General features: G+C 44.0%; 1 protein-coding gene across 11 annotated transcripts in view; it reads left to right on the top strand.

Moving 5' to 3' along the window:
* Positions 1 to 25,334, top strand: part of NEK5 (NIMA related kinase 5) — a 103,032-nt gene that overhangs the window by 38,812 nt on the left and 38,886 nt on the right. For 10 of the 11 annotated variants that reach the window (XM_040426067.1, XM_040426065.1, XM_040426063.1 and 7 more), the window contains exons 4-11: positions 8,656 to 8,753; positions 11,441 to 11,524; positions 11,616 to 11,686; positions 16,240 to 16,326; positions 17,265 to 17,319; positions 23,287 to 23,487; positions 23,599 to 23,695; positions 24,121 to 24,258. In XM_040426067.1, the coding sequence (XP_040282001.1) occupies positions 8,656 to 8,753; positions 11,441 to 11,524; positions 11,616 to 11,686; positions 16,240 to 16,326; positions 17,265 to 17,319; positions 23,287 to 23,487; positions 23,599 to 23,695; positions 24,121 to 24,258 (831 nt within the window). The remainder of the gene's footprint in view (positions 1 to 8,655; positions 8,754 to 11,440; positions 11,525 to 11,615; positions 11,687 to 16,239; positions 16,327 to 17,264; positions 17,320 to 23,286; positions 23,488 to 23,598; positions 23,696 to 24,120; positions 24,259 to 25,334) is intronic. The other variant, XM_040426060.1, reaches the window with a different exon arrangement.

The following is a 25,334-nucleotide window of genomic DNA, read 5'->3' as shown; positions in this document are numbered from 1 at the left end:
AGGAGGAGCTGAGCAGATTGATACATGGTTTTATGGCAAAAGATTCAGCATAACTTGTAATGTATCTATTTAAATTCCTGCTCATTCTGGGCTTTGAAGTCAAGAAGACGGTCCTATCAGTGAATGACAGCTATCTCTGTAGTCCAGGGATGGTCCTATCAGTGAATGACAGCTATCTCTGGAGTCCAGGGATGGTCCTATCAGTGAATGACAGCTATCTCTGGAGTCCAGGGATGGTCCTATCAGTGAATGACAGCTATCTCTGGAGTCCAGGGATGGTCCTATCAGTGAATGACAGCTATCTCTGGAGTCCAGGGATGGTCCTATCAGTGAATGACAGCCATCTCTGGAGTCCAGGGACGGACCTATCAGTGAATGACAGCTATCTCTGGAGTCCAGGGACGGACCTATCAGTGAATGACAGCTATCTCTGGAGTCCAGGGACGGTCCTATCAGTGACTGACAGCTATCTCTGGAGTCCAGGGATGGTCCTATCAGTGAATGACAGCCATCTCTGGAGTCCAGGGACGGACCTATCAGTGAATGACAGCTATCTCTGGAGTCCAGGGACGGTCCTATCAGTGACTGACAGCCATCTCTGGAGTCCAGGGACGGTCCTATCAGTGAATGACAGCTATCTCTGGAGTCCAGGGATGGTCCTATCAGTGAATGACAGCTATCTCTGGAGTCCAGGGACGGTCCTATCAGTGAATGACAGCTATCTCTGGAGTCCAGGGATGGTCCTTTCAGTGACTGACAGCTATCTCTGGAGTCCAGGGATGGTCCTATCAGTGAATGACAGCTTTCCCTCTATGACTGTATACACAGATAGCTGTCAATCACTGATAGGACCGTCTCCTGGACTTGAAAGCTCAGAATGAGCAGGAATTTAAATGTATAAAATACAAGTTATACTGAATCTTCTCCCACAAATTTATATATCAATCTGCTATACACCATGATGTCTGCAGCTCAGACACAGTGTTCAGTGTGACAGGTTCCTTCTAGAGGAATCCAGTTCTATTATGCAATTATGTTAATATAATGGGACCGCGCTGCTCCTAATTCACACACAGAGCGTTTTTCCACGAATGCAGGTATTCACTTTATCTGGCCCAAGACAGACACCCTTCAGTTGGATCGTAGTGTACTTCTACGCAGATTGAAACTCAGCATATCTATGCTGGATCGTCGTAGGCTCCTCTGCAAGATGTCATAAACCGCACAATAGTGAGAGTACCTCCGGCACAGTTAAAAATTCTGCTTTATTATACTCACAGAAATAAAATGATTTTTTAGCATATCAATATAGCAATATTCTTTCCGCACAGCCCGACCCGGGTTTCACATATAGCTTCATCAGGGGGCGAGAATCTACCACGCCTAGGGTAGGCGGTTATTTAACCCCCTTCCCCCCACATGGCACAGCTGATGATTATATTACCCATCCAATTGCACAAAGGAATTCTCCAAAATGCTCATATTCCAAATAAAACACATAAAACACAAAAAAAACACATTCCATTTATCTTTTAGAAATCCACATACAAAATATCGCAATTAAATACCGTATTTTTCGCCCCATAAGACGCACCTAAGTTTTTGAGGAGGAAAATAAGAAAAAAAATATTTTGAACAAAAAGGTGTGCTTTTGGTGGGTTTTGAACTAATGGTGGTCTGTGGATGACACTATTATGGGGGATCTGTTGAGGACACTGTTATGGGGGATCTGTGGGTGACACTGTTATGGGGGATCTGTGGGTGACACTGTTATGGGGGTTCTCTGGATGGCTCTTATTGGGGTCTCTGGATGACACTCTTATGGGGATCTGTGGATGACACTGTTATGGGGGGCAGATCTGTGGATGACACATATATGTGTCATCCACAGATCCCCTCCATAACAGTGTCCCTGTAGTGTGAATGACCCCCAATACAGGGGGTGGGGGTCGCATCTCTTTTTATAATGACAGCGTGGCCTGTGCAGTTACTACGTCACGCGCCTGCGCAGCCCACTTTATGAATGAAGCAGGCGGCGTGGGCGCATGACATAGTGACTCACGCTGCCAGCGCCCGTCCTCCCGGCCTGCCTCCTCCCTCCTCTCTGCTACCGAGCGCTTGTTGTAAGTAATACAGGCGCTGATTACTATTAACAATGCCACAATTATAGATAAGATTACGGTATATACAGTGAGAGGGGCCTGTGTAGTAGAATACAGTCACTGCACGGGCCCCGCTGTCATTATAAAACCAGATGCCGGTCCCCAGCCCCTCCTCCCTCTCAGCTCATACACCCACTGCGCGGCATAGCGGCGCGGCGTATCATTGACAGTTCGACAAAATGCAGCATTCGCCCCATAAGACGCACTGCTATTTCCCCCCCACTTTTGGGGGGGAAAAAGTGCGTCTTATAGGGTGAAAAATACGGTAGTTTTTTCATGCTGACTCTCCCCATTGGAAATTGTAACAAACACGGCTAGGTCAACCAATGACTGACTTCCAAGTGCTTCATTCATGAAGTCACACGTCCAGGTAGGTTCCCTCCCTCTGCTGGACAATTCATTACTCCACACTTTCACTGCTCCGGCGCACTACAATGCCAATATTCCAAATACATTCAAACTAAGCAGGGCTTGAGGTCGAATTCAATATTCATCCCTTTAGGTTGAAGGGTGCTTAGTTTATAAATCCATTCGATCTCTCTTCTATTTATTTGCATAACTGGGTCCCCACCCCGCCAATGGGGTTTGACCAGTTCCACTCCCACAAATTTCAAACCCCTAGGGTTCTTTTCATGATGCTCCTTAAAATGCTTAGAAACACTATGTGTAGTTAGACCTTTTTTGATGTTACGGATGTGCTCCTGTATTCTAACTTCCAGTTTCCTGAGGGTTCTTCCTACGTACTGGAGGCCACAAGGGCACTCCAGTACGTATATCACCCCCTCATTCTTTCAGGACAGACCCCCTTTCACTTTAAACTCTTGTCCACTTACTGTGGACTTTACTACCCCCACATGCTGCGTTCTCTCTTTCAAGATTCTATTTTTGCAGCCTATACAAAAGCCGCACCATGTGAATTTCTGCGTATAATTTTTTGGGGGGACAGTTGAAATTGCGCTGTGTACTAGACGTGTGTTCAGATTAGGAGCCTTTTTATATATGATTTCTGGCCTCCTAGGTATCCAGGATGGGGTCGTTCTTCAGTGTTGCCCAATTTCTTTTAATCGCGTTTTTCAGGAACCCTGCATTGGCATTATATTGCGTCATGAACATGAAACGGAAATCCCTCTCCTTCTTATTCTTTTTTTCCACAATCACCCTCTATTTTGCAAGCCTCCAAATTATTTCGGCACTCTTCCAACTCCTCCTCCTCATATCCTTTTTTCACGAACCTTTCTTTAATCACTTTGCTCTGCTTCCTATAGTCTTCTACTTTTGTACAGTTACGTTCTATTCTTTTAAACTGCCCTTTTGGAATGTTATTTAACCATACATCATAATAGCAACTGGTCCTATCAATATATGCATTCACGTCTGTTTCTTTAAAGTAGGTTCTCGTAGTCAACTTTCCATTTTCCAAGGAAATACAGAGATTAAACCTCCACATTGCTTATATTACTGGTAAAGTGCAAATTCCAGTTGTTCTCATTCAAATTCTGGATGAGTGCTTCCAGCCCCCTTTTTTCTCCCACCCAGATAAAAAGGCAGTCGTCGATGAATCTCCTCCATACCCGCCATTCACCTCCATAGGTTTTCTTTCCTAGTATCGGGATGATGTTCTCCTCCTCCCATGCCCCCATAAAAATGTTTGCGAAACTGGGTGCGAATTTCGCACCCATCGCAGTTCCGGTGCATTGGACATAAAAATTCCCATCAAACCAGAAATAGTTGTGGTCTAGACAGTACTCTACGCACCTCAAGATATATGTACCTTGTGGTCTGTCATTAGTGGGTCTTTCAACACCTGGTTCTCTATAGCTTTCACTCCTAAGGCCTTCGGTATCACGGTATACAATGATGTCACGTCGACTGTCGCCAGCCATACCTCCTCTCGATGCATATCTAGCTTTTTTAATCATATCTAATACACTACCCGTATCCTTCAAATATTAAGGAATTCGTGTGACATAGTTTTGTAGGTGAAAGTCTATGTACTCAGTGATCCTGCTTGTAAGGGAGTTGATCCCCGAAACTATGGGCCTGCCTGGGGATTTAAGGAGACACTTGTGTATTTTTGGTAGGTGGTATATCACCAGGGTTACTGGATATTTTACAGTTAGGTACTCAAATTCGTTCTTATTTAAGATGTCATCCCTAAGGCCATCTTTTAATAATACATCCAATGTCTTTTTATACTCTTTCGTGGGGTCACTCTTTAATTTCCTATATGTAGTCTCCTCTGCCAACAATCTATGCATTTCCATCTCATACTTATCCTTATCCATTACAACTACCCCCCCCCCCCCTTTATCTGCAGATTTTGATACAATCAAGGGGTTAGCTTCCAGATCTTGCAAGGCTTTTTTTCTCCTTAAGCGAGAGGTTATTGTATTTCTTTTTACTCTCTATCTAATCCAACTCATTCAGAAGTCCTCTCTTGAAGGCCTCTATGCACTCATTATTGGTATTTTTCGGGAAAAACTTTGATTTTTCCTGAAGCTGGGTGTGTATTATCCCCTTTTCATTAGTTGCGTCATTTATGGACGCACCCAATGGTGTATTTACTGCATTTTTCAAGGGGGCGCTCTGATTGCTCATGCAATATTTCGCAATGTTCCGTTTTTTCACAAATCTATGTATATCAAGGAAAGTCTCTACGCCATGATGTCTGCAGCTCAGACACAGGGTTCAGTGTGACAGGTTCCCTCTAGAGGAATCCAGTTATATTATGCAATTAACTGTAACTAGAAGAGAGATCAGACATGTTAGATTTTGGAAAAACCTGAAATTCAGGTGTGACTGTAGTTATTCCCACCACTTTACTCACATTGGTTCCTGGAAGCTATGATATAAGGATCTGTTTGTGGGATTCTCACATTGTAGAGCTGCTCCAGGGTCTGCCTGTGCCATGGAGGGAGTACTGTGATCCCTTTTCAAACAATGTAACAGGATTTGAAAAGAAAAGAAAACAAAAAGTGTTCATTTGTAAATGCACATTAACATTGGGCTTCATGTCCTCATTGCTTCTTGATCAGGCTTGGAGATCAGTACACAACACCTACCACTTTCTATCTCATGGGTATTGCACAATATGTGTTATTCATGCTGCCTAAGTTATGTCTGCCCGGTTCAGTGTGTCCTGTCTGTAGCCCGGTGAGCAGTCATCCTGGGTGACCTATTTGTGATGTTCCTCTAAATGGTTTATAGGGACAGGACATGATGTCTTAGCTATCCGACTTGCATAAGAGAAAGCAGATGGCGCTGGCTACTGGTATCGGCTGAACTAATTCTGTTCAGTGTTCATCTGCTACATGTGTACCCTCTATTACAGGTTACACTGTGCTCACGGGCTGCCATTAAAGGGCTTGGCCACTATCTATTCCTAGCTGCACATGTGCTGGGAAGGGCACATACATGCAGCTACTAATAGGCCTTATCAAAGGGGTTGTCATATATTTTGATATTAACAGAAGGACCTGGCTTCTATTTCATTTAATGTTTGTGTGTGTCGTTAAACGATATCGTCAGTATCCACTATAACAGTGACTTCTACAGTACCTCGACCCTTTAACAGTGACCTCCACAGCAGCCTTCCCCCTTAACAGTAACATCCACAGCGCCCTCCCCTTTAACAGTGACCTCCACAGCGGCCGACCCTTTATTAGCGACTTCCAAAGTACCCCGTCTCATTAACAGCGATTTCCACAGTAACCCGCCCCCTTAGCAATGTCCTCTAGAGAGCTCTGTTCCCTTAAAATGTGACCTCCACAACACCCCGCCCCCTTAACAGTGACCTCTACAGCACCCCGCCCCTTACAACTGACCTCCACAGCACCCGCCCCCTTATCAGTGACCTCCAGAGCAACCTGCCCCTTTAACAGTGACCTCCACAGCAGCCGCCCCTTTATTAGTGACCTCCACAGTACCATATCTCCTTAACAGTAATCTCCACAACACCCCGTCCCCTAAACAGTGGCTTCTACAGCAATCTGCCCCTTAACACTGACCTCCATACCGCACCGTCCCCTTAACTGTGCCCTCCACAGCAGCCTGCCCTAGGGTGGCCAGAGGTCCGGTTTTAGGCGGGACAGTCCAGCTTTCAGACTCCCTGTCCTCCGTCAGGGCCTGGACGGACACAGGAATGTTCTTTTGAACAGCTCACTCTGACGGCAGCACCGTGCTGTCTGAGCATGAGCTGTTGGGATAAAGTCACCCTCCCTCCCACCCCTACAGCTGAAAGGGACCTGGGGGCAGGGTTTTTAAGTTCATCTTTTGAGGGTGGCCTGAATGGCCACCCTACCTGCCCCTGAACTGTGGCCTCCTCAGCACTCCGCTCCTTTAACAGTGTCATTCACAGCTCCCTGCCCCTTTTAAAGCTGACCTACAGCAGTGAAGAAAAATGGCTGGGTTGTAATGGAAACCTGGTGTAAAACTGTGTGTATGTGGAGACTAAGGGCCTGCAAGATTCTATTGGCTGATAAAGGTCATGTGACCAGGCTTCTATTGGCTAATGCATTTTTTGGGAATATCTCACGCAGGGATGTCCTTTTGAACAGCTCACTCTCAGACAGCAGCACTGTGCTGTCTGAGCATGAGCTGTAGAGAGAAAGTCACCCTCCCTTCTACCCCTGCAGATGACAAAAGTTGATTTTTACCCTCATTTTTTCAATCCCTGTCGCCTGCGGAGTGGGAGGGGGCGTGGCTTAGTGGAACCTACAGCATTGAAGAAAAATGGCTGGGTTGTTATGAAAACCTGGAGTGAAACTGTGTGTATTTGGAGACTAAGGACCTGCGAGCTTCTATTAGCTGATAAGGGACATGTGACCGTGTGTATGGCAGTTGGGATATGAAGAGAAAGACCTGCAGGCTTCTATTGGCTAATGTAGGTCATGGGAATATCTCAGGAACAGTACGTCCTAGAGAGCTGAGATGCGGTCTAAAACCTTCCCGGACACCGGATGTACCTGTGTGCCAAATTTCGTGATTGTAAATGTGACAGTGTGGATTTATTTAGCAGACATACATACATATACACACACACACACACTCAGCTTTATAAATTAGATAAATGGCCTATCCTCAGGAGAGGTGATCAGTATCTGACTGGTGGGGCTCTGTCTCAGAGGACCCACGCCGATAAGCTGTTTGAAGAGGCTGCGGTACTCTCATGAGCTTTGCGGCCTCTTCACAGCTTGCCAAGCACAGCGCCACACATAGTATAGCAGCTGTACTTGGTATTGCAGAGCAGGCTTATTAATTGAATTGGAATAAAGCTGCACTTAGGCCATGCGACCGATGTACATGAAGTCACTGGCCTCGGAGGAGGGCATGGCGCTTGGTGAGCTCTGTGGCCTCTTCAATCAGCTAATCAATGGGGTGCCAGGAGTCAGACCCCCACCGATCAGATATTGATGACCTATTCTGAAGAAATGCCATCAAAATCAAATCTTGCAAACCCCTTTAAAACCAGTCCAAAAATGGCTGTTGATGGAGGCTCCTGTCCACCCTCCCTCCCAAAGGTGCGCAACCCCTTTAAAGAGGACCTGTCAGATTAGGAAGTAGTGACGCTAATTCTTGCCACGGTTTTAGCAAATCAGACTGGGGACTGAAACCTCTGGGGGCTCTGGGGGCTATTCCCTCTATAACTGGGACTACTATGTTAGCCCCAGTCACAGGAGTAATTAGCAATAAAAAAGTAATGTTATTATACCTCCAAAATGTATTTTATGATCTTATGGGGAAGGAAGGGGGTTGGGGGAATGGTTGCAGCTAGAAATGAGCGAATCGACTTCGGATAAAACATAAAAAAACATTTCCCGAACTCTGCTTTGGTTTCAAGGTACCACTTGGAACCGAACCCGAGTTCGGGAAATGTTTTTTTACAGTACAAATTAATTTATGAATTTATTAACCGAAGTCTCGCGAGACTTCGCGAAGCAATAACTTTGGCTCATCGGAACCACTACATTCTAATACTGTACAGAGCTCCTGCTTCGTACAAATGGAACAAAGTTTTATGCAAATCGACTTTGGATGTTTCATTCGAAGTTGATTCGCTCATCCCTAGTTGCAGCCAACAAGGTAAAATAAATAAATAAATAAATAAATACAAAATGCCTGCCACCATTGCTCTACACTGCAGCTTCCAGCCCCATCCTGGCAACCATAAACTACAGAATATATCCTCTATATCAAAATGACCATAACGGAAAGGGGACATCATTTTTAAAAGTTTTGTACTTGTGCTTTGTGCTAGTAATAGAATATAATAAATATAATACATATAAACAAAAAAAGTTAAAGAAGAGCCCATGTTAGGAAGGCCCATATACTGTATAACCAAAAGGAAAAAAGCGAAGTGCTAAAATAAATAAATAAAGGAAAATGTGGGTCAAGACTGGCCTGGTCCTAGACGGATTAACATATATCGACTGGTTCCTTATCTGTGCTGTAATTCTCTGTTGCGTAACCCTACATGTAATTTTAATTTCAGAGAATAATAATCTGTACATTGTGATGGAGTACTGTGATGGAGGAGACCTGATGAAGAGGATTGACCAGCAGAGGGGTGTTCTGTTTAATGAAGACCAGGTAGACAATCGGCACACATTCATTGGGGGTCATTTACTAACGACACTGCCTGTGTAACAATATTTTGTCGTCCGGCCATTTTTATACCATCCCCAGCAAATTCACTAACATTTATGCCTTTTACTCATAAATGATGTCGGACATCTACTCCAGTTGGGGGCTGGAGTAGATTTCACTCCAGGTGCACAGACCAGTGGAGGTTGCACCTCACTATAAATTTGGCGCAGGGTTAATAAAAGACTGTCATTTAATAATGACCCCCAGTGTGTTTCAGATAATGACCCCCAATCATTGTAGATGGTATTTGGTAAGATACAACTGCTCGTTTGTGGTTGAGCCAGAGGCACCGCCTGGTTTACTGCTAATTATTGCCCTACACCATTAGGCCAGGATGCGTTCAGTGAAACTCAGACCATTTTGCAAGCAAGTTCAGTCAGTTTTGTCTGCGATTGGGTTCAGTTTTTTTCCGCACGGGTGCAATGCGTTTTGATGCGTTTTTCACGTGCGTGATAAAAGACTGAAGGTTTACAAACAACATCTTCTAGCAACCATCAGTGAAAAACGCATTCCACCCAGACTGCATCTGGATTATATCCGGATACAATGCGTTTTTCACTGAAGCCCCATTCACTGCTATGGGGCCAGGGCTGCGTCAAAAATGCAGAATATAGAACATGCTGCAAAACTGATGCGTGAAAAAGATGTGCACAGATCCATTGAAATGAATGGGTCAGGATTCAGTGCGGGTGCTATGCGTTCACGTCACGCATTGCGCCCGCGCGGAAAACTCGCTCTTGTGAAGGGGGCCTTACTTGGTCCTTGAAACAATGGCAAGTGGAAGTGCAGCCCAGCAATTAGCAGTAATAAGCTTATGTTATCCACAGCTTGCCTGGACATATAGAAGCAGCCATATGATAAAAGATCTACTGTTCACTAAGGCCCCTTTCACACAAGCTAGTTTTCCGCGCAGGTGCAATGCAGGACGTTAACGCATAGCACCCGCACTGAATCCTGACCCATGCATTTCAATGGGTCTGTGTACATGGGTCCGGAAGCAAGTGCGGATGCGATGCGTTTCTCACTGATGGTTGCTAGAAGATGTTGTTTGTAAATCTTCCGTTTTTTTATCACGCGCATTGCACCCGTGTGGAAAAAAACGGAACAACTGAACGCAATCGCAGACAAAACTGACTGAACTTGCTTGCAAAATGGTGCGATTTTCACTGAACGCATCCGGACCTAATCGGTCACGCTCGTGTAATAGAGGCCTAAGGCCTCTTTCAGACGGGCGTCGCGGAAGAGGTCCAGATGCGTTGCGGGTGTCTTGCGGGAAACCCACGCGAGTGTGCACGCAATTTCAGACAGTTTTGTCTGCGAAGCGTTTTAATGTGTTTTGCACACTCGTGATAAACAACTGAATGTGGGACCCAGACCTGAACCCGGACTTCTTCACTGAAGTTCGGGTTTGGGTTCAGTGTTCTGTAGATTTTATTTTCTATTATAACATGGTTATAAGGGAAAATAATAGCATTCTTAATACAGAATACTTACTAAAATGTCCATTAAGGGTTAAAAAATAAAAAAACATAAACTCACCTCATCCACTTGATCGTGCAACCGTTATTGTCTTCTTTCTTCTGACAGGAACTGCAAAAGGACCTGCGCTGACGTCATCGTGCTCACCACGTGGTGAGCGCAGTGAAGTCATCGAAGGTCCTTTTGCAGGTCCTGCAGGAAGAAGAAAGAAGAAGATGCCAGCTACGCGATCAAGTGGATGAGGTGAGTTTATTTTTTTTATTTTTTAACCCTTAATGGACATTTTAGTAAGCATTCTGTATTAAGAATGTTATTATTTTCCTTTATAACCATGTTAGAAGGGAAAATATTAAAATCAACAGAACACTGAACCCAAACCCGAACTTCAGTGAAGAAGTCCGGGTTCGGGTCTGGGTACCACATTCAGTTGTTTATCACGAGTGTGCAAAACACATTAAAACGCTTCGCAGACAAAACTGTCTGAAATTGTGTGCCTACTCGCACGGGTTTGCCACAATGCACCCGCAATTCATCTGGACAAAATCCGTGACGCCCGTGTGAAAGAGGCCTAAGTGTTGGTGACATCCGCACCCTGCATGGCCAAATGGCTTGTCGTTAGGCACTTGCCAAGTTTCAGTATGCCATGCTCTCGTATGACATGTTTAGTGACACACACACAGCAGATTTTCATATTGATAGTCCATGACTGCACAAATACTGCAGTTTAACCCCCAAACCGTGCAGCTCCTCCTGAGTCATACAGTAAATATAATGCAACGCCGGACCTATGGTATAGCTGTGAAATACTGTATCACAAGTGATCTTTCCAAAAAATCTCATCTGTTTATTCAAGCCTTTACTAACCTGAACTCCTAAATACTCATTATAGCTAAACTCTTATCACACTGATAAGAATATGGCTTAAACAAGTGTTTATAAGGTCAGGAGACCAGAGATAAAGCTTCACATGAGCCGTCAGCTGACGGGATTGAGAAGTGATATTCTGCAGACTGATTTTTAACTCCTGTATCCCAAAAATGGCTGAAAATTCTTAATGAAGACCAATTGCAAAATGAGTGAAATGCCGTCAAAAGGTAACATGTATAAATGTATATTGTTCATATGTATATACTTAACTTCTGTCATTACAGATCCTTAACTGGTTTGTGCAGATTTCTCTGGGTCTGAAACACATCCATGACCGCAAAGTCCTCCATCGTGACATTAAAGCACAGGTATAAGCCATATGATTATACAGTAGCGGTAAGTGTGAGCGCTTATCTTCCTGATGCAGCCATTTCTTGCTCGTTTCACTCTACCTTGCAGAACATCTTTCTGGCTAATAATGGAACATTGCCCAAGCTGGGAGACTTTGGTATAGCAAGGATGATGAACAAGTAAGTGGATCATGTAGGCTCCTTGTACAGTTTATCAGTATCCTAAATATCCTAAATGAGAACCCATCAGTTCTCTAGTATATAATCATATTCCTTATCAAATAACAATTGTGGAGCATCATTTCCTCTGCCCTTTGACAAAGACAATGGTAACGCCCATTTAAAAAAAAAAAAAGAAGAATTTAATGAATTAATTTATAATGTTTCAGGAGAAAAAAAAGTACTCCAGCACAGTCCAGAATTATGGCAAAATGCTCCAGAATTGTTAAATTATGGGGGATACAGTTATTTGCTAAAATAGACACATCAAGAGAACTGACAGGTCCTCTTCAGCCAGTACGTCCACCTGTGAAACCAACTGTATTTTGCCTGAAGACATCGGAAAAAAACAAAAAACAAAAATCTAAAGAACGTTCCCACCGTTTTGTGTATACAGCTCCCATGCTGACCTTCATAGTTACTCTAGGAAAGCATCACAGCACTCCAGATGTTATGAATAATCTCCCATGGCAATGTTACAACCCTGTTTTGGGTGTTTCTTAAAGGGGTAACTTGTCTCCCTTCAGTAAGTTGCATTTATCATGTAGAGGAAGTTAATACAAGCCACTTACTAATGTATTGTGATTGTCCATATTGTCTCCTTTGCTGGCTGGATTCATTTTTCTAGCAGATTATGGACTGCTCGTTTCCATGGTTACAGACCACCCTGCAATCCATCAGCGGTGGTCGCGCTTGCACACTACAGGAAAAAGTGCCGGCCTCTCTGGTGGTTGGGACCATGGGAGCGCACATAGGCAGGTGCTTTTTCCTATAGTGTACAAGCACGACCACCACTGATGGATTGCAGGGTGGTCTGTAACCATGGAAACGAGCATTGTATAACGTGATGGAAAAATAAATCCAGCCAGCAAAGGAGGCAATATGGATAACAATACATTAGTAAGTGGCTTGTATTAACTTTCTCTACATGATAAATGCCACTTACTGAAGTGAGACAACCTTTAAAAGGGTTGTCCCTTGAGTAATGTAAAAAATGAAAATCAGACATCATATACGGTAGTACATGACATTCGTTTTCTACAGGCCTCCTACCCAGTTAAGCCAATACTCTGCTCTGTATTGATGAGGGACAATCACCCCGAAACAGCTGTCTGCAGATGAGGTGCTGGCTTATTTAATATCCAAGTCATGTCTCAAGGCTTATTTTAAGAGCTGAACATTGACTTATAGGATAGCTGCCTTACATCTGGTGGCATTAGAGGCAGAGCTTGTTAAGAGCTCATTTGCATCCCTTCCCTCCCAGAATTCCAGAGGAGCATGTATGGCCTATAAGTCTCCTCACACTGATTAAGGTGCTCCCTCCCTAAGGAGAGTTAGTTCCCCCCTTATTCGTTTTCTAACAAATGCAGAACCAGCCCTGCACCTCACATGGATCCAGAGATCTGCTCATTCATTGCTGCACTGGCTCTGCTAGATGAATTTCCAGCTGGCAGCTCTGAGGCCCGGGCATGCACTTTCTTAGGAGGCGTGCCCTTTCTGTTGCAGCTGGTGTCAGTTGAAGGATGGAACTGAACATGTATGTCAACCTCAGTGAGCTGGACTACTAGATTTTTGTACTTACCGTAAAATCAGTTTCTCTTCCGTTCATTGGGGGACACAGACCTTACCATGGTTTAGCTGTTGCCGCTAGGAGGCGGACACTAAGCGCACAGTCTAAGCTCCTCCCCCTCATCTATACCTTCCTACAGGGACTAAGCTAAATCAGTTAGTGCAAAAGCAGTAGGAGAAGCAAGACAAAAAGAAAATCATACTATGTACAAACCCAGAACCACACAGGCCCGAAAAGGCCCCTAAACAAAGAAATGGGTGGGAGCTGTGTCCCCCAATGAACAGAAGAGAAACAGATTTTACGGTAAGTACAAAAATCTAGTTTTCTCATCCATATCATTGGGGGACAAACACTTGACCATGGGACGTTACAGAGCAGTACCCAAGGGTGGGCATAACAAGCAACCCTACCGTCAATCAGAGAACCGCCGTCTGCAAAACTCTACGCCCCAGAGATGCGTCAGTGGAATCAAAGGTGTCTTCTGCCCCCCGGGCTTTAGCCGGGTCACCACCTTCGGTGTGCAGCCCCTTGGGGAGGGACGCTACACCGGAACAGAGGGGACTGCGGTGGACGGCTGTGGTGAAAACAGAGGTTTTGACTGGAATTTTGGTCCTCCTTTGGTTCTGGAGAACGGGAAGGAGCAGGGGGTTTGGGAGACCCCCTGGTTTCCCGCCTCCTGGGTGGGAGTGCAGGCAGTTTTAAGGACTGCCTGAAACTCCCGCTAGAAAAAAAGGAAAAACAAAAAACCAGCAGATCTGCAACGCAGGGAGGTCTGCCTCCTACAGACACTAAGCTAAAACTGATTTAGCTTAGTCCCTGTAGGAAGGGTGAAGCTTAAGAGGAAGGAGCTTACACTTTGTGCACTTAGTGTCCGCCTCCTAGCGGCAACAGCTATACCATGGTCAAGTCTGTATCCCCCAATGATACGGATGAGAAAGAGAATTTAGAAAAAAGGCAAACGGCAGGTGGCGCCATAAAGATATATTTCAGTGAATAACTAAAATATAAGAATTTTTTTTAATTACATGCAATTACAAAAGTATTCAAATCAAGGTGCTGGCTTGAAAAATATAAAATATCTTTTGTGGGACAACCCCTTTGAGGCCTGAGAAAGACCCAGAACAAGGTTATAACTTTGCCATGCCATTGTTTCATGTGAAGAAACATGGGAGATTATTCATAACATCTGGATGCAGCGATCCTTTCCTAAAGTATTATATCAGTCTAGTGAACTGGCACTTTACATTGCTGTGCATCCGTCACATAGGATATAGTAGGTGTGTGCTGTCGTTGGACCCTTACGGTATTTTGCTGCGGACTTTCCTATTTGACCTCCATGGTTACAGAGTAATATAAAACCCTGGGTAGACATGTCCTTCGGTCTGCCCCCTAATGCTTGAGAACCACTCAGTTGTAGCCTAAGGCAAGGGCTGCACGGCGACACCTGTCGTGGTCAGGATCGCTGAGTAGTGGTGATCCCATAGAAATGAATGGGATCGCCTTGGCAATTACAACAAAACCAACACGGCTGGATTTCTTGCGACTGCCGCGATGATCCCATTCATTTATATGGGATCACTGCTACTCAGCGATCCTGGCCGCGACAGGTGTCGCTGTGTAGCCCTTGCCTTATGATTTTTTTATGCTTTTATATAGATATTTTATTTGGTTCCCAACAATGTATTTCGCGTTCATATCACTTAAAGGGGTTGTCTCTCTTCAGCAAATAGCATTTATTATGTAGAGGAAGTTAATACAAGGCATTTACTAATGTAGTGTGATTGTCCATATTGCCTCCTTTGCTGGCTGGATTCATTTTTCCATCACATTATACACTGCTTGTTTCCATGGTTACGACCACCCTGCAATCCAGCATTGGTGGTCGTACTTGCACACTATAGGAAAAAGCACTTGCCTATGTGCACTCCCGATGGTTTGCAGTGTGGTCATAACTATGGAAACGAGCAGTGCATAATGTGATGAAAAAATAAATGGAGGCAATATGGACAATCACAATACATTAGTAAGAGCCTTGTATTAACTTCCTCTACATGATAAATGCAATTTGCTGAATTGAGACGACCCCTTTAATAGAAAACTAAGCTATTATACAACCACTAAGTGCTTATAGGGGTTATCCCACAACTAAAAATCTGAAAATCAGCCATCATATAGCACATGACAATCTCTTTCTTACAAAGCCAGAACCAGCCCCGTACCTCACATGGATCCAGAGATCTCCTCATTCATTGCTCCAATTGTTGAGATTTATTTCAGGCTGGCAGCTCAGAGGGTGTGTCCTTTCTCAGGGGGTGTGTTCTGTAAATGTCACATCTTCTAACAGAAGATATGGCTGGTGACAGTTGAAGATTTAAACTGAGCATATGCGACCACCTCAGTGAGGTGGACAAGAAATAAGGAAAAGAACAAACAGCAGGTGGCGCTATACAGATACATTTTAATGAAGAACTCATGCTGGCTATGCTGAATTTTAAATTACATGCGATTACAAAAGTAGATCCAGATGCTGGTTTAAAAAAATGTCCAGGGCCCTGATATACAAAGTGTAGTGCCAGGTTACTGCAGCTCAGCTTCCATTTACAAGGGATAGGTCAGGAGCCTGGAAAACCCCTTTAATCTCTAGGCCCGAAAACTTTTCATTATTTTACCCGCTCATGGCTGGCAGTATTGGAGATGTTTCTTCAGCTACTTTGCATTCATGGGAAAGTTATATCAGTAGTTTATGTTCTCTGCAGGAGGTAACCCAGAACGCCGGATACCATCAGTGCCCGACTTGAGAGTTCTTTCTTTTGATACCAAGACTTGCTGTATATTTAGCGGATTAAGACATAAAATGACCCTACAATACCATTTATTGTCCCAAAATTGAGGCCATTGCTTTGTGGATTTGATCCAATTTTTTTTCTTCTGTTTCCAACACAAGCACAATGGAGCTGGCACGGACATGTGTAGGGACTCCATACTATCTCTCTCCAGAAATCTGCGAAAACCGCCCCTATAACAACAAAACGTGAGTTACCCTTTAGAAGACTGGGGAGAGGGGGGGATTTACTGAACTCACAAACTTAGGGGTTGTCCGGGTTCAGAGCATCGGGGCATTTCATGGCTTGTTTGTTTACCTCAGCACACTGCTAGGTGGAGGCTTCCGCCCAGCAGTGTATCCAGTGACATCACCGGCTCTCATGGGCGGGCTTTAGCGCTGCCCTAGCCGTTTTACAGGCAAGGACAGCGTTAAAGCCCACCCATCAGTGCCAGTGACTTCACAGGGCTCACTGCTGGGCAGAAGCCTCCGCCTGGCAGTCCCCATGGAGAGCCCGGTACGACACCGGATCTCCTTTAAATGCCTTTGCCCTGCGTGATTCAGTGCAGGGCAAAGGAGGGCATCGGAGCATGAAATGATCCCATGCTCATATCACAGGGGCTGCCGAGGTGAAAATGGGGATATGTCCGGGTTCAGCTCTGAACCCGGACAACCCCTTTAAGCAAAAAATGGAGACTAGGGGAGATTTATCAAAACTGGAGCAAAGGGTAACTGGTTTAGTTCCCCTAGCAGCCAATCAGATTCCACCTTTTATTTTTCAGAGCTGCTTTGGAAAATAAAAGGATTAATCTGATTGGTTGCTAGTGGCCACTAAGTAAATTTTCCTTGGCACTAGTTGTGATAAATCTCCCCCCATGCCTGGTGCCAAATTTATGAAGTATTTGTGACACTTTTGAGCAGATTTATCAAAACTGTCTAAAAGAAAAATTGTCTTGGTTTACCAAGACAACCAATCACAGATCAGTACAGTTTTGACAGTACAAAGACAGTACAGTTTTGATAACTATGCCCCTTGGTGTTGAAAAGTGTCAGGAAAGGGATGCAGCTAAAGGGACTGTAAATTGGATGCGCCATAAACATGAGTCCAAAGTAGCATCTAAATGAAACACTGCTCTCTTCTGTTTTAGGGATATCTGGTCTCTCGGATGTGTGCTGTATGAACTTTGTACCCTCAAACATCCAGTGAGTAATACGTTTTTACTGTGCAAACATTGCACTGGGCACATGCAAAATAAAAAATACATAAAAGGTTGGATATAAATCTTATCATGCAAAAAAACCTTCATTTGTTTCACTTTAAAGAGCATCTGTCACCATGGTCAACCCTATTAAACCAGGAATACTGCTGGGTAGAGTTCATCATAGTGTCTAAAATGAGCCTTCTTTCTTTGCAATCGATATTACTAATATTCTTAACTTTAGTTATATGTAAATTAGGTGCTTGGAGCACTAAGGGACTGGCCTAGCCCCTGGAAGTACGCTTCACCTCTGCCTCTCTCTCTCTGTCGCCACCTCCCCTCCACTCTTTACTGCTCTTGTCTGGCCCTGATATCTCACGCATGCGCATGTAGATCTACTGCAGTCGTTTCCAGTCTGAGATCTTCACTTCAGATAATACTGTTGCCGATGCCTGCGCAAAATTTTAGTGCCAGTTAACTGAGCAGTGATGGCGCCTGGCCCTGTCATTGTCACTGGAAGAGGCAGTGGCAATGAGGAGGGGCGGAGGTAAAGCTGTGCTCCTACTGGGTAGGCCAGAACCTCAGTGCTCTAATCACTTCAATTACATATAGCTAAAAGTAAGAATTTCTCTGTAACGGTAATACTGATTGCAGAGAGAAAGGGCTCATTTCAGTCACCATTATCAACCATACCCTAACCGTGCCTGGTTTAATAGGGTTGACCATGATGATAGATGCTCTTTATTATACCACATGATTATTGGTCTTTTTTTTTCCAAAACAACCTGTTAAGTTACATTACGCCTCATTCTTTCAAAATATTAGAAAAAAGGGACAAAACGGTAAAAGTATGGGCCACTATAAAACCTACTGAGATTTGTTGTGGCTTTGCGCTGCAGAAAGTTTCCTCGTGGTCTTCACAAGTGAAGGTGTGACTTGCCTGGAAAAATGATGTCCTGGAGATAACAGTTACCAGATGCTATACAAAAGTAGAGTCTTAGTTAGGCTTTGCTTATCTGAAGGCAAAGATTCAGTCCAGGTGACTTGTTGGCGGCCTGGCAAACATTCCCAATCAGCACCAACATCCCCCTACCCACCATCATCCTGGAAAATAGAAGGGAGCACAAACCCTTAAAGAACACTGAAATGTGCCCCCTCTCTCCATCCCTTTTCAACCTATGTCTGGAGACGCTATTGCAGGCCATCAGACAGGACGACGACATTACAGGCCTAAAGATAGGCACACTGACTCATAAGATCGCCGCCTTTGCTGACGACATGATGCTCCTCCTGCCGGATCCTGTGAAGGCGTTCCCAGCCATCCTGAGACTTTTCGAATCCTTTGGCTACTTATCTAACTTCAAGATAAACCTCTCTAAATGCACAGCAATGGGGGTCTGCGTCCCTGACACAATCATCTCATCGCTGGCCCAAGAACATCCCTTTCAATGGACATCAACCTATGTCACCTACTTGGGGGTAAAGATCTCCACCCGAATAGATCAGGCCTATCAATTAAACTACGTCCCACTCCTCGCCGATATCAAAGACCAACTGAAAAATTTGGATATCCCATATGTTTCTTGGATGGGGGGGAAAACCATCATAAAAACTTTCATTCTTCCCAAAGTGCTTTTTTTTCCTGGACTTGCGTAGGATCATCTCTGGCTTCATCCGGAGGCAGGCACGTCCGAGGTTGGCACATGCCTTGCTGACCCTTCCCAAACATAGAGGCGGCTTTGGCTTACCAGATATTAAACTTTACTACGGGGCTATTCAACTCCGCCTGTTGAGTGAATTACTAAACACTAACATTAAAAAATTGTGCTGCTAAATTACCCGCCAACTACTCTCACCAAAGGAACTTGCCCACTTCTGGACGGCCAGACAGGGCCCTGCCCAATGTTCAGATGCACCTACCCTTTTTAAAGGACTACTTGTCTCTTGGCACACCGCAGCTAGGAGATTCAGATTTCTCCCTGGTCCCTCACCCCTCTTACCCATGCACCTGCTGCCGTACTGTTTAGTCTCAAATTACTTAGATGTTCTGGGAATCTGGTCTGCCTTTGGCGCCTTCTCTGTGGGGGACTTTTTGAGGGATCTGCGGGTCCCATCCATGGCGGACCTCCGGGCATCGCAAATGGCCTTGAGCTGGACCCCACTGCACTATTCACATTTCTCATTCATATGTCAACAGTACCTTAAAAAAGCCAACAAAAACTTTATTCCCTCTTGGTACGACGTTCTTGTGGCCTCTCCCAAACCGGCGAGAAAGACTATCTCGCTAATTTACAACAAGCTGTTAATGGAGGGCGCACCTAGCAGACCGGCCTTCATTGGGAAATGGGAGGAGGAATTGGGTATAGCCTTGTCGGATGAGACGGTTTCCTCGATATTGAGGAATTCTCACGGGTTCTCCAGATGCATTAGAATCCAGGAGAATTCCTTGAAATTGCTGACAAAATGGTACTGCTCTCCAGATGTGATGTACAGGTTGGAGCCTCTCACTCCCCCGGTATGCTGGAGATGCCACGAAGAGGTTGGCACACTCTCACACATATGGTGGTCGTGCGGGGGGGTCTCTCAGTTCTGGACCACGCTTAGTAGGACACTGCAACAAATATGCCCCTCGGCCTCTCCACTCTCTCCGACTTTGGTACTACTCTATACGCCTTCAAAAGACTTCCCCCTACACAAACACTCATTATTAACACACCTGTTGTCAGCTGCCAAGCTTTTGATTGCCCTACATTGGCTCTCGACACAAGCTCCTTCAATTGAGGAATGGACGCAAAAGGTTCACGAGATCTGCAGGTTCGAGGAGCTAACCAGTTGGGAGACCCTCTCGCACGACAAATTTATTGACCTCTGGGGTCCGTGGCTAAAATGGCTGGGCGATGGAGACGCAGAGTCTGAGGCCCTCCACCGGGACCCAGCAGTAATTACTCCTCTCCATTAGATAACTCCTTTAGGTTGCATACGCCTCTAAACGCCTATCATAATTATTTATATTATTATTCATGTCTTATTTTATGACGACCTCTCGCCTGCTCCCTTTCTGTCTCTTTCTGACCCTTACTAGCCAGTACCTTATCTGCCATACTTACCATTTATGCCATGTCTGCCTAAATCAGTCAAACTTAACATATTTGCATATCTGCATATTTTGCTGTACCTACATATTACAACTTTGTATCTTATATGCCTACCTCGATTGTTGGGCTGTTGCCCGCACTATGTTATTGTCATTTTTATCATGCCTGCTGTGATAAATAAAGATTTGATAAAAAAAGAACACTGAAATGTGTAGACTATGTGATGGCTGATCTTTCACTGGACTGGAATGTTCCTTTATTGAAGCAGTCAATTTTAGAAGATAGCAAAAGAATAGATGGGCACTCTAATATCCGGAACACAAATTTAGTCTATTCATACTGTTTATATTTATTAATACATATGATAAAAATTCCAGATGCGTAGGATTACTCCAGATCAGAAATATATATGAACACTCTAATTAATATCTTCAATATCTATAAGCAAAACCTCATAAATAAAATACAGGCCTGTAAATACACAATAAAATACACAATAAAATACAGTACACTGGAAATGTAACTTTTTACTCCAGTGTTGCGATCCAAGTGGTTTAGGTTCAATATTATGAGCTGACCATAATGCTAGACAATTACGGTCAGCTCATAATATTGAACCTAAACCACTTGGATCGCAACATTGCAGTAAAAAGTTACATTTCCAGGAAAGCGGCTACAGGTGTAACATTACCCTGCTACAGACATCGCTGAGCCCCTGCAGATTGTGGGCAATATAAGAACTATTATAGTGACTGAACAATCTATTACTTTGAGCACAGCAACACAATTTAATTTACCCTAGTGGATTTCTATGCATGTTGAATAATCACTTTAAGGCCTCTTTCACACGGCCGTTTTTTTTTCCCGTTTACTGGCCGTTTTTTGCGGTCCGTATACGGAACCATTGATTTCAATGGGTCCGCAAAAAAAACGGAATGTGTTCCGTATGCATTCCGTTTCCGTTTTTCCGTTCCGTTTTAACATAGAACATGTCCTATATTTGGCCGCAAATCACGTTCCGTGGCTCCATTAAAGTCTATGGGTCCGCAAAAAAACGGAATGCATACGGAAGTGCATCCGTATGTCTTCCGTATCCGTTCCGTTTTTTGCGGATCCATCTATTGAAAATGTTATGCCCAGCCCAATTTTTGCTATGAAATTACTGTATACTGTATTTGCCATACGGAAAAACGGAACGGAAAAACGGAACGGAAACGGAAACACAACGGAAACAAAAAACGGAACAACGGATCCGTTTAAAACGGACCGCAAAACACTGAAAAAGCCATACGGTCGTGTGCAATAGGCCTAACACAGATGGACTTGGATGGATCAACAGTGATCCTTTTCTGGATTTTTTTCCTTGTTTCTCTTTTTTCTATTATTGACACTGATATTACCAGGATTATTTTTCTAATACTAGCACCTTGGATCTTGTGTTTTTCTCTACTTTATTTTATTATATAGAGAGGAGGTGTATACTGATTTCACTTATTCAGTCACCATTCTATTAGGCTATTACAGCAGGAGCTTGTATCTGTTTGCAGATTGGATGGATTTGGCTAAAAAATCTAGCAGCCATGCTACTCAACCTGCAATAATTTATTGTGTACTCTCAGTAGCTATTTCAGTTAATTGATACTATTAGTATTCTACTGTATTTTATTGTGTATTTTATTGTGTATTTACAGGCCTGTATTTTATTTATGAGGTTTTGCTTATAGATATTGAAGATATTAATTAGAGTGTTCATATATATTTCTGATCTGGAGTAATCCTACGCATCTGGAATTTTTATCATATGTATTAATAAATATAAACAGTATGAATAGACTAAATTTGTGTTCCGGATATTAGAGTGCCCATCTATTCTTTTGCTATTCAATTTCGGTGCCTTGAGTGCGACATCAGATTGGTGCACCTTGTTATCCCAAATCAGAGGCAGAGCCGTCCTATACCCTCCTTTCCAGATATAATTTTAGAAGATAGCCTGATGGTTAGGGGCAGAGTAGTACTGTAGCATTGGAGAAGTACTGGAGATGGGAATTATGAGAATGACAGGGATAAACAAGGCGTTCATAGCATAGGGACTGGCCCACCAGAGTACATGAAAATTCTCTGGTGGGCTCAGGCTCTCATACCATAGTGGGCCCCAGTGGTCCAGGAGAAATAAAACATTTTGAGCTTGCCACTAGGGTCTATATTTTTTTTTATTAAAACCTATTAGACTTTACCGATGATATAAGAGTTGGACCCCAAGAATAATTTTCTCTGGTGGACCCATGGAACCCTAGTCCGACAATGGGTATACATCCAGTAGATTTAGACCACCGCTATGGACGCTTTGGTAAGGAAGAGGGTCAGTACTGACTTGTTCAATGTCCTTTGATATTAAGTGAGAACATTTGCAGGACTGGGCAACAGCCCATAGGGCTAGAAAAAGTGGGAGGGGGTTTTAAACACCATGCCCTTCTGTTTTGGGGCGACAGGACCTTGTACATAAAGGGAAAAGTAAAATCTTTGCTATGGGGGCCTATTTTCTAAGTGCGCCATTGGTATTAGAACAATAGGAAGTTTTAATTGTTTGTCTGAGATGAATATGCAGATATGCAAATATGTACAAGGCTATGCTGTATCCAGGCTCTGCCACCACTTATGATGCCACCATTGTGAATAGGTCATATATACAAACTCATTTCAAATTTTAATTTTGTTTTGGGGTCGGGGTCTCTCTCTCTCTCTCTCTCTCTCTCTCTCTCTCTCTCTCTCTCTCTCTATCTCTCTCTCTCTCTCTCTATCTCTCTATCTATATATATATATATATATATATATACACAGTATATCCTAATTCATCCAATTTTGTACATTATTTGTAGTTTGAAGACAACAACCTAAGGCAACTGGTGTTGAGAATCTGCCGGGGTCGTTATGAGCCGCTCTCTCCAAAATATTCATATGATCTGAGGGCATTAATCTCTCAACTCTTTAAAATATCTCCACGAGACAGGCCATCTATCACCTCCATATTGAAGAAGCCTTTTCTAGAAAGGCGCATACCCCATTTCTTGAGTCCAAAGGTGAGTAAGATAAGTGGTTCAGTTCTTTACTGGTCTGGCCAAATGGGGATTGCCAACTGCCCCCCCACTGCCAATGCTAATGATCCTTCCTATTATTTGTTGGATTTCTAGTTGATGGAAGAGGAGTTCAGCCATACTGTGCTACACCGGAAGAAGCCTTCACCAACTAAACATGTGCAGGGGCCAGTAGCACCTAAACAGCCACCAGGTAACATTATACGGGCTTTTAATGGGGGTTTCCAGGGCTAGAATATTGATATCCTATCCTCCGGATAGTTCATCAATAGCTGATTGGTGGGGGTCCAACTCTAGGCACCCCCGCCGATCAGATGTTTGAAGAGGCCGCAGTGCTCCGGTGAGAGATGTTATATATTTTTAAACATATATATATATATGGGTCCAAAAACACCTATACTATTAAAATATAAATGTATTTAGCCTCCTGCCCCGTGAACGTTGTAATGGAAGAAAAATCAAAATGATAAGGAATAATGGAGAGATCTGCACCTGTTCTGTGTTTAGAGCCGCACCTGGTTTGGGCTCGCAATCACTGACCAAACACTGACTGTGTGGACTAGGCCTGAGTTAAGATTTTTCTATATATTTTTTTCCTTTCTTTGTGTGTCTCCTAAGCTGCAAGACCTGAAAAGAACAGAATTCCGGAATTTCATCCTCCAAGAAATAAAGTAGTGAATCCACCGTGGCGTGCAGAATATCCTCGCAGAAATGAATGGAAGCCCCCTTCACATCTTCAACACCAAAATCATGTGATTAGAAAGAATACTTTTTTGATGAGAGAGTGTGTTCCCCTAAAATAGACAAAAAAAAAAATCACTACTAATTATAACAATTCCTGGCATTTCATAGATTTACTTTAGGTGGCCTGACAAGCAACGTTACAGTTGTACTCTAACAGTTAAAGGGAGTCTGTTGAACCAGGCACAATGCCTTGTAGGACTAGTTCAGCTGAATGTAATGATACCTTTCACTTAGTGATCCATTGCGTCATTCTAATTTTAATCCATATGCAAATGAGCAGTTAAGTGCACCAAGGGCAGGGCCAAGTCCCTCTGTGCACCATTGCTTCTCCTGCCTCCTCTGCTAGGCCCTCCCTCTTTATTGACTGGACCAGGTGAGATGACTATGCAGGAACCTGGTACTGTCAATCAAGAAGAGGGAGGGGCTGGCAGAGGAAGCAGGAGAAGCAATGGTGCACAGAAGGACTTGGCCCTGCCCTTGGTGCACTTAACTGCTCATTTGCATATAAATTAAAATTATAATGACACAATGGATCACTAGCCCTACCAGATATAGTGCTTGGTTTAGAGGGGTTATCCGAGACTAAAAAATGTCCCCCATATGCCCAGGCTCCTCCCACCGAATCTACTTACCTGGCTCCCCGCTCCCTGCACCGCTCCTGAGCATCACGGGTGATGCTAGGGAGGCTCGTCCCCGTCAACGCCTGCCATTGGCTGCTCTCCCCCCAACACTGGATGTTTTCATCCACACACGGGGAGAAGCAGCTGCGACGTGCGGGGACCAGGGGCGGTGCAGGGAGCAGGGAGCCAGGTAAGAGCCATAAAGTCTATAGCAGATATGAAATGCAGGACACCTATGTGTTTTTTTTGCAACTGGCATCTTTTCAGTTTGGTGGCATTTTTTGTGTCTCTGGGATTTTTTAATGCAGCATGCTGAAGCAATGCCGATTTCTCAGGCATTTTTCATCTCTTTGACATGAATAGGAGCACCAACTGCAGTACCCCAGAATGGCCACTACACCGTGACGGCGCTGTGGTGTACTACCTCTGTACGTGGCTGATCGGTGAGGGTGCCTGGTGTGAGAACCC

This window comes from Bufo bufo, chromosome 3 (assembly GCF_905171765.1).
Source record: "Bufo bufo chromosome 3, aBufBuf1.1, whole genome shotgun sequence".
NCBI classification, from domain to species: domain Eukaryota; kingdom Metazoa; phylum Chordata; class Amphibia; order Anura; family Bufonidae; genus Bufo; species Bufo bufo.
Note: the sequence above shows the minus strand (reverse complement) of the source record. Positions and strands in the feature narration are given on the sequence as shown.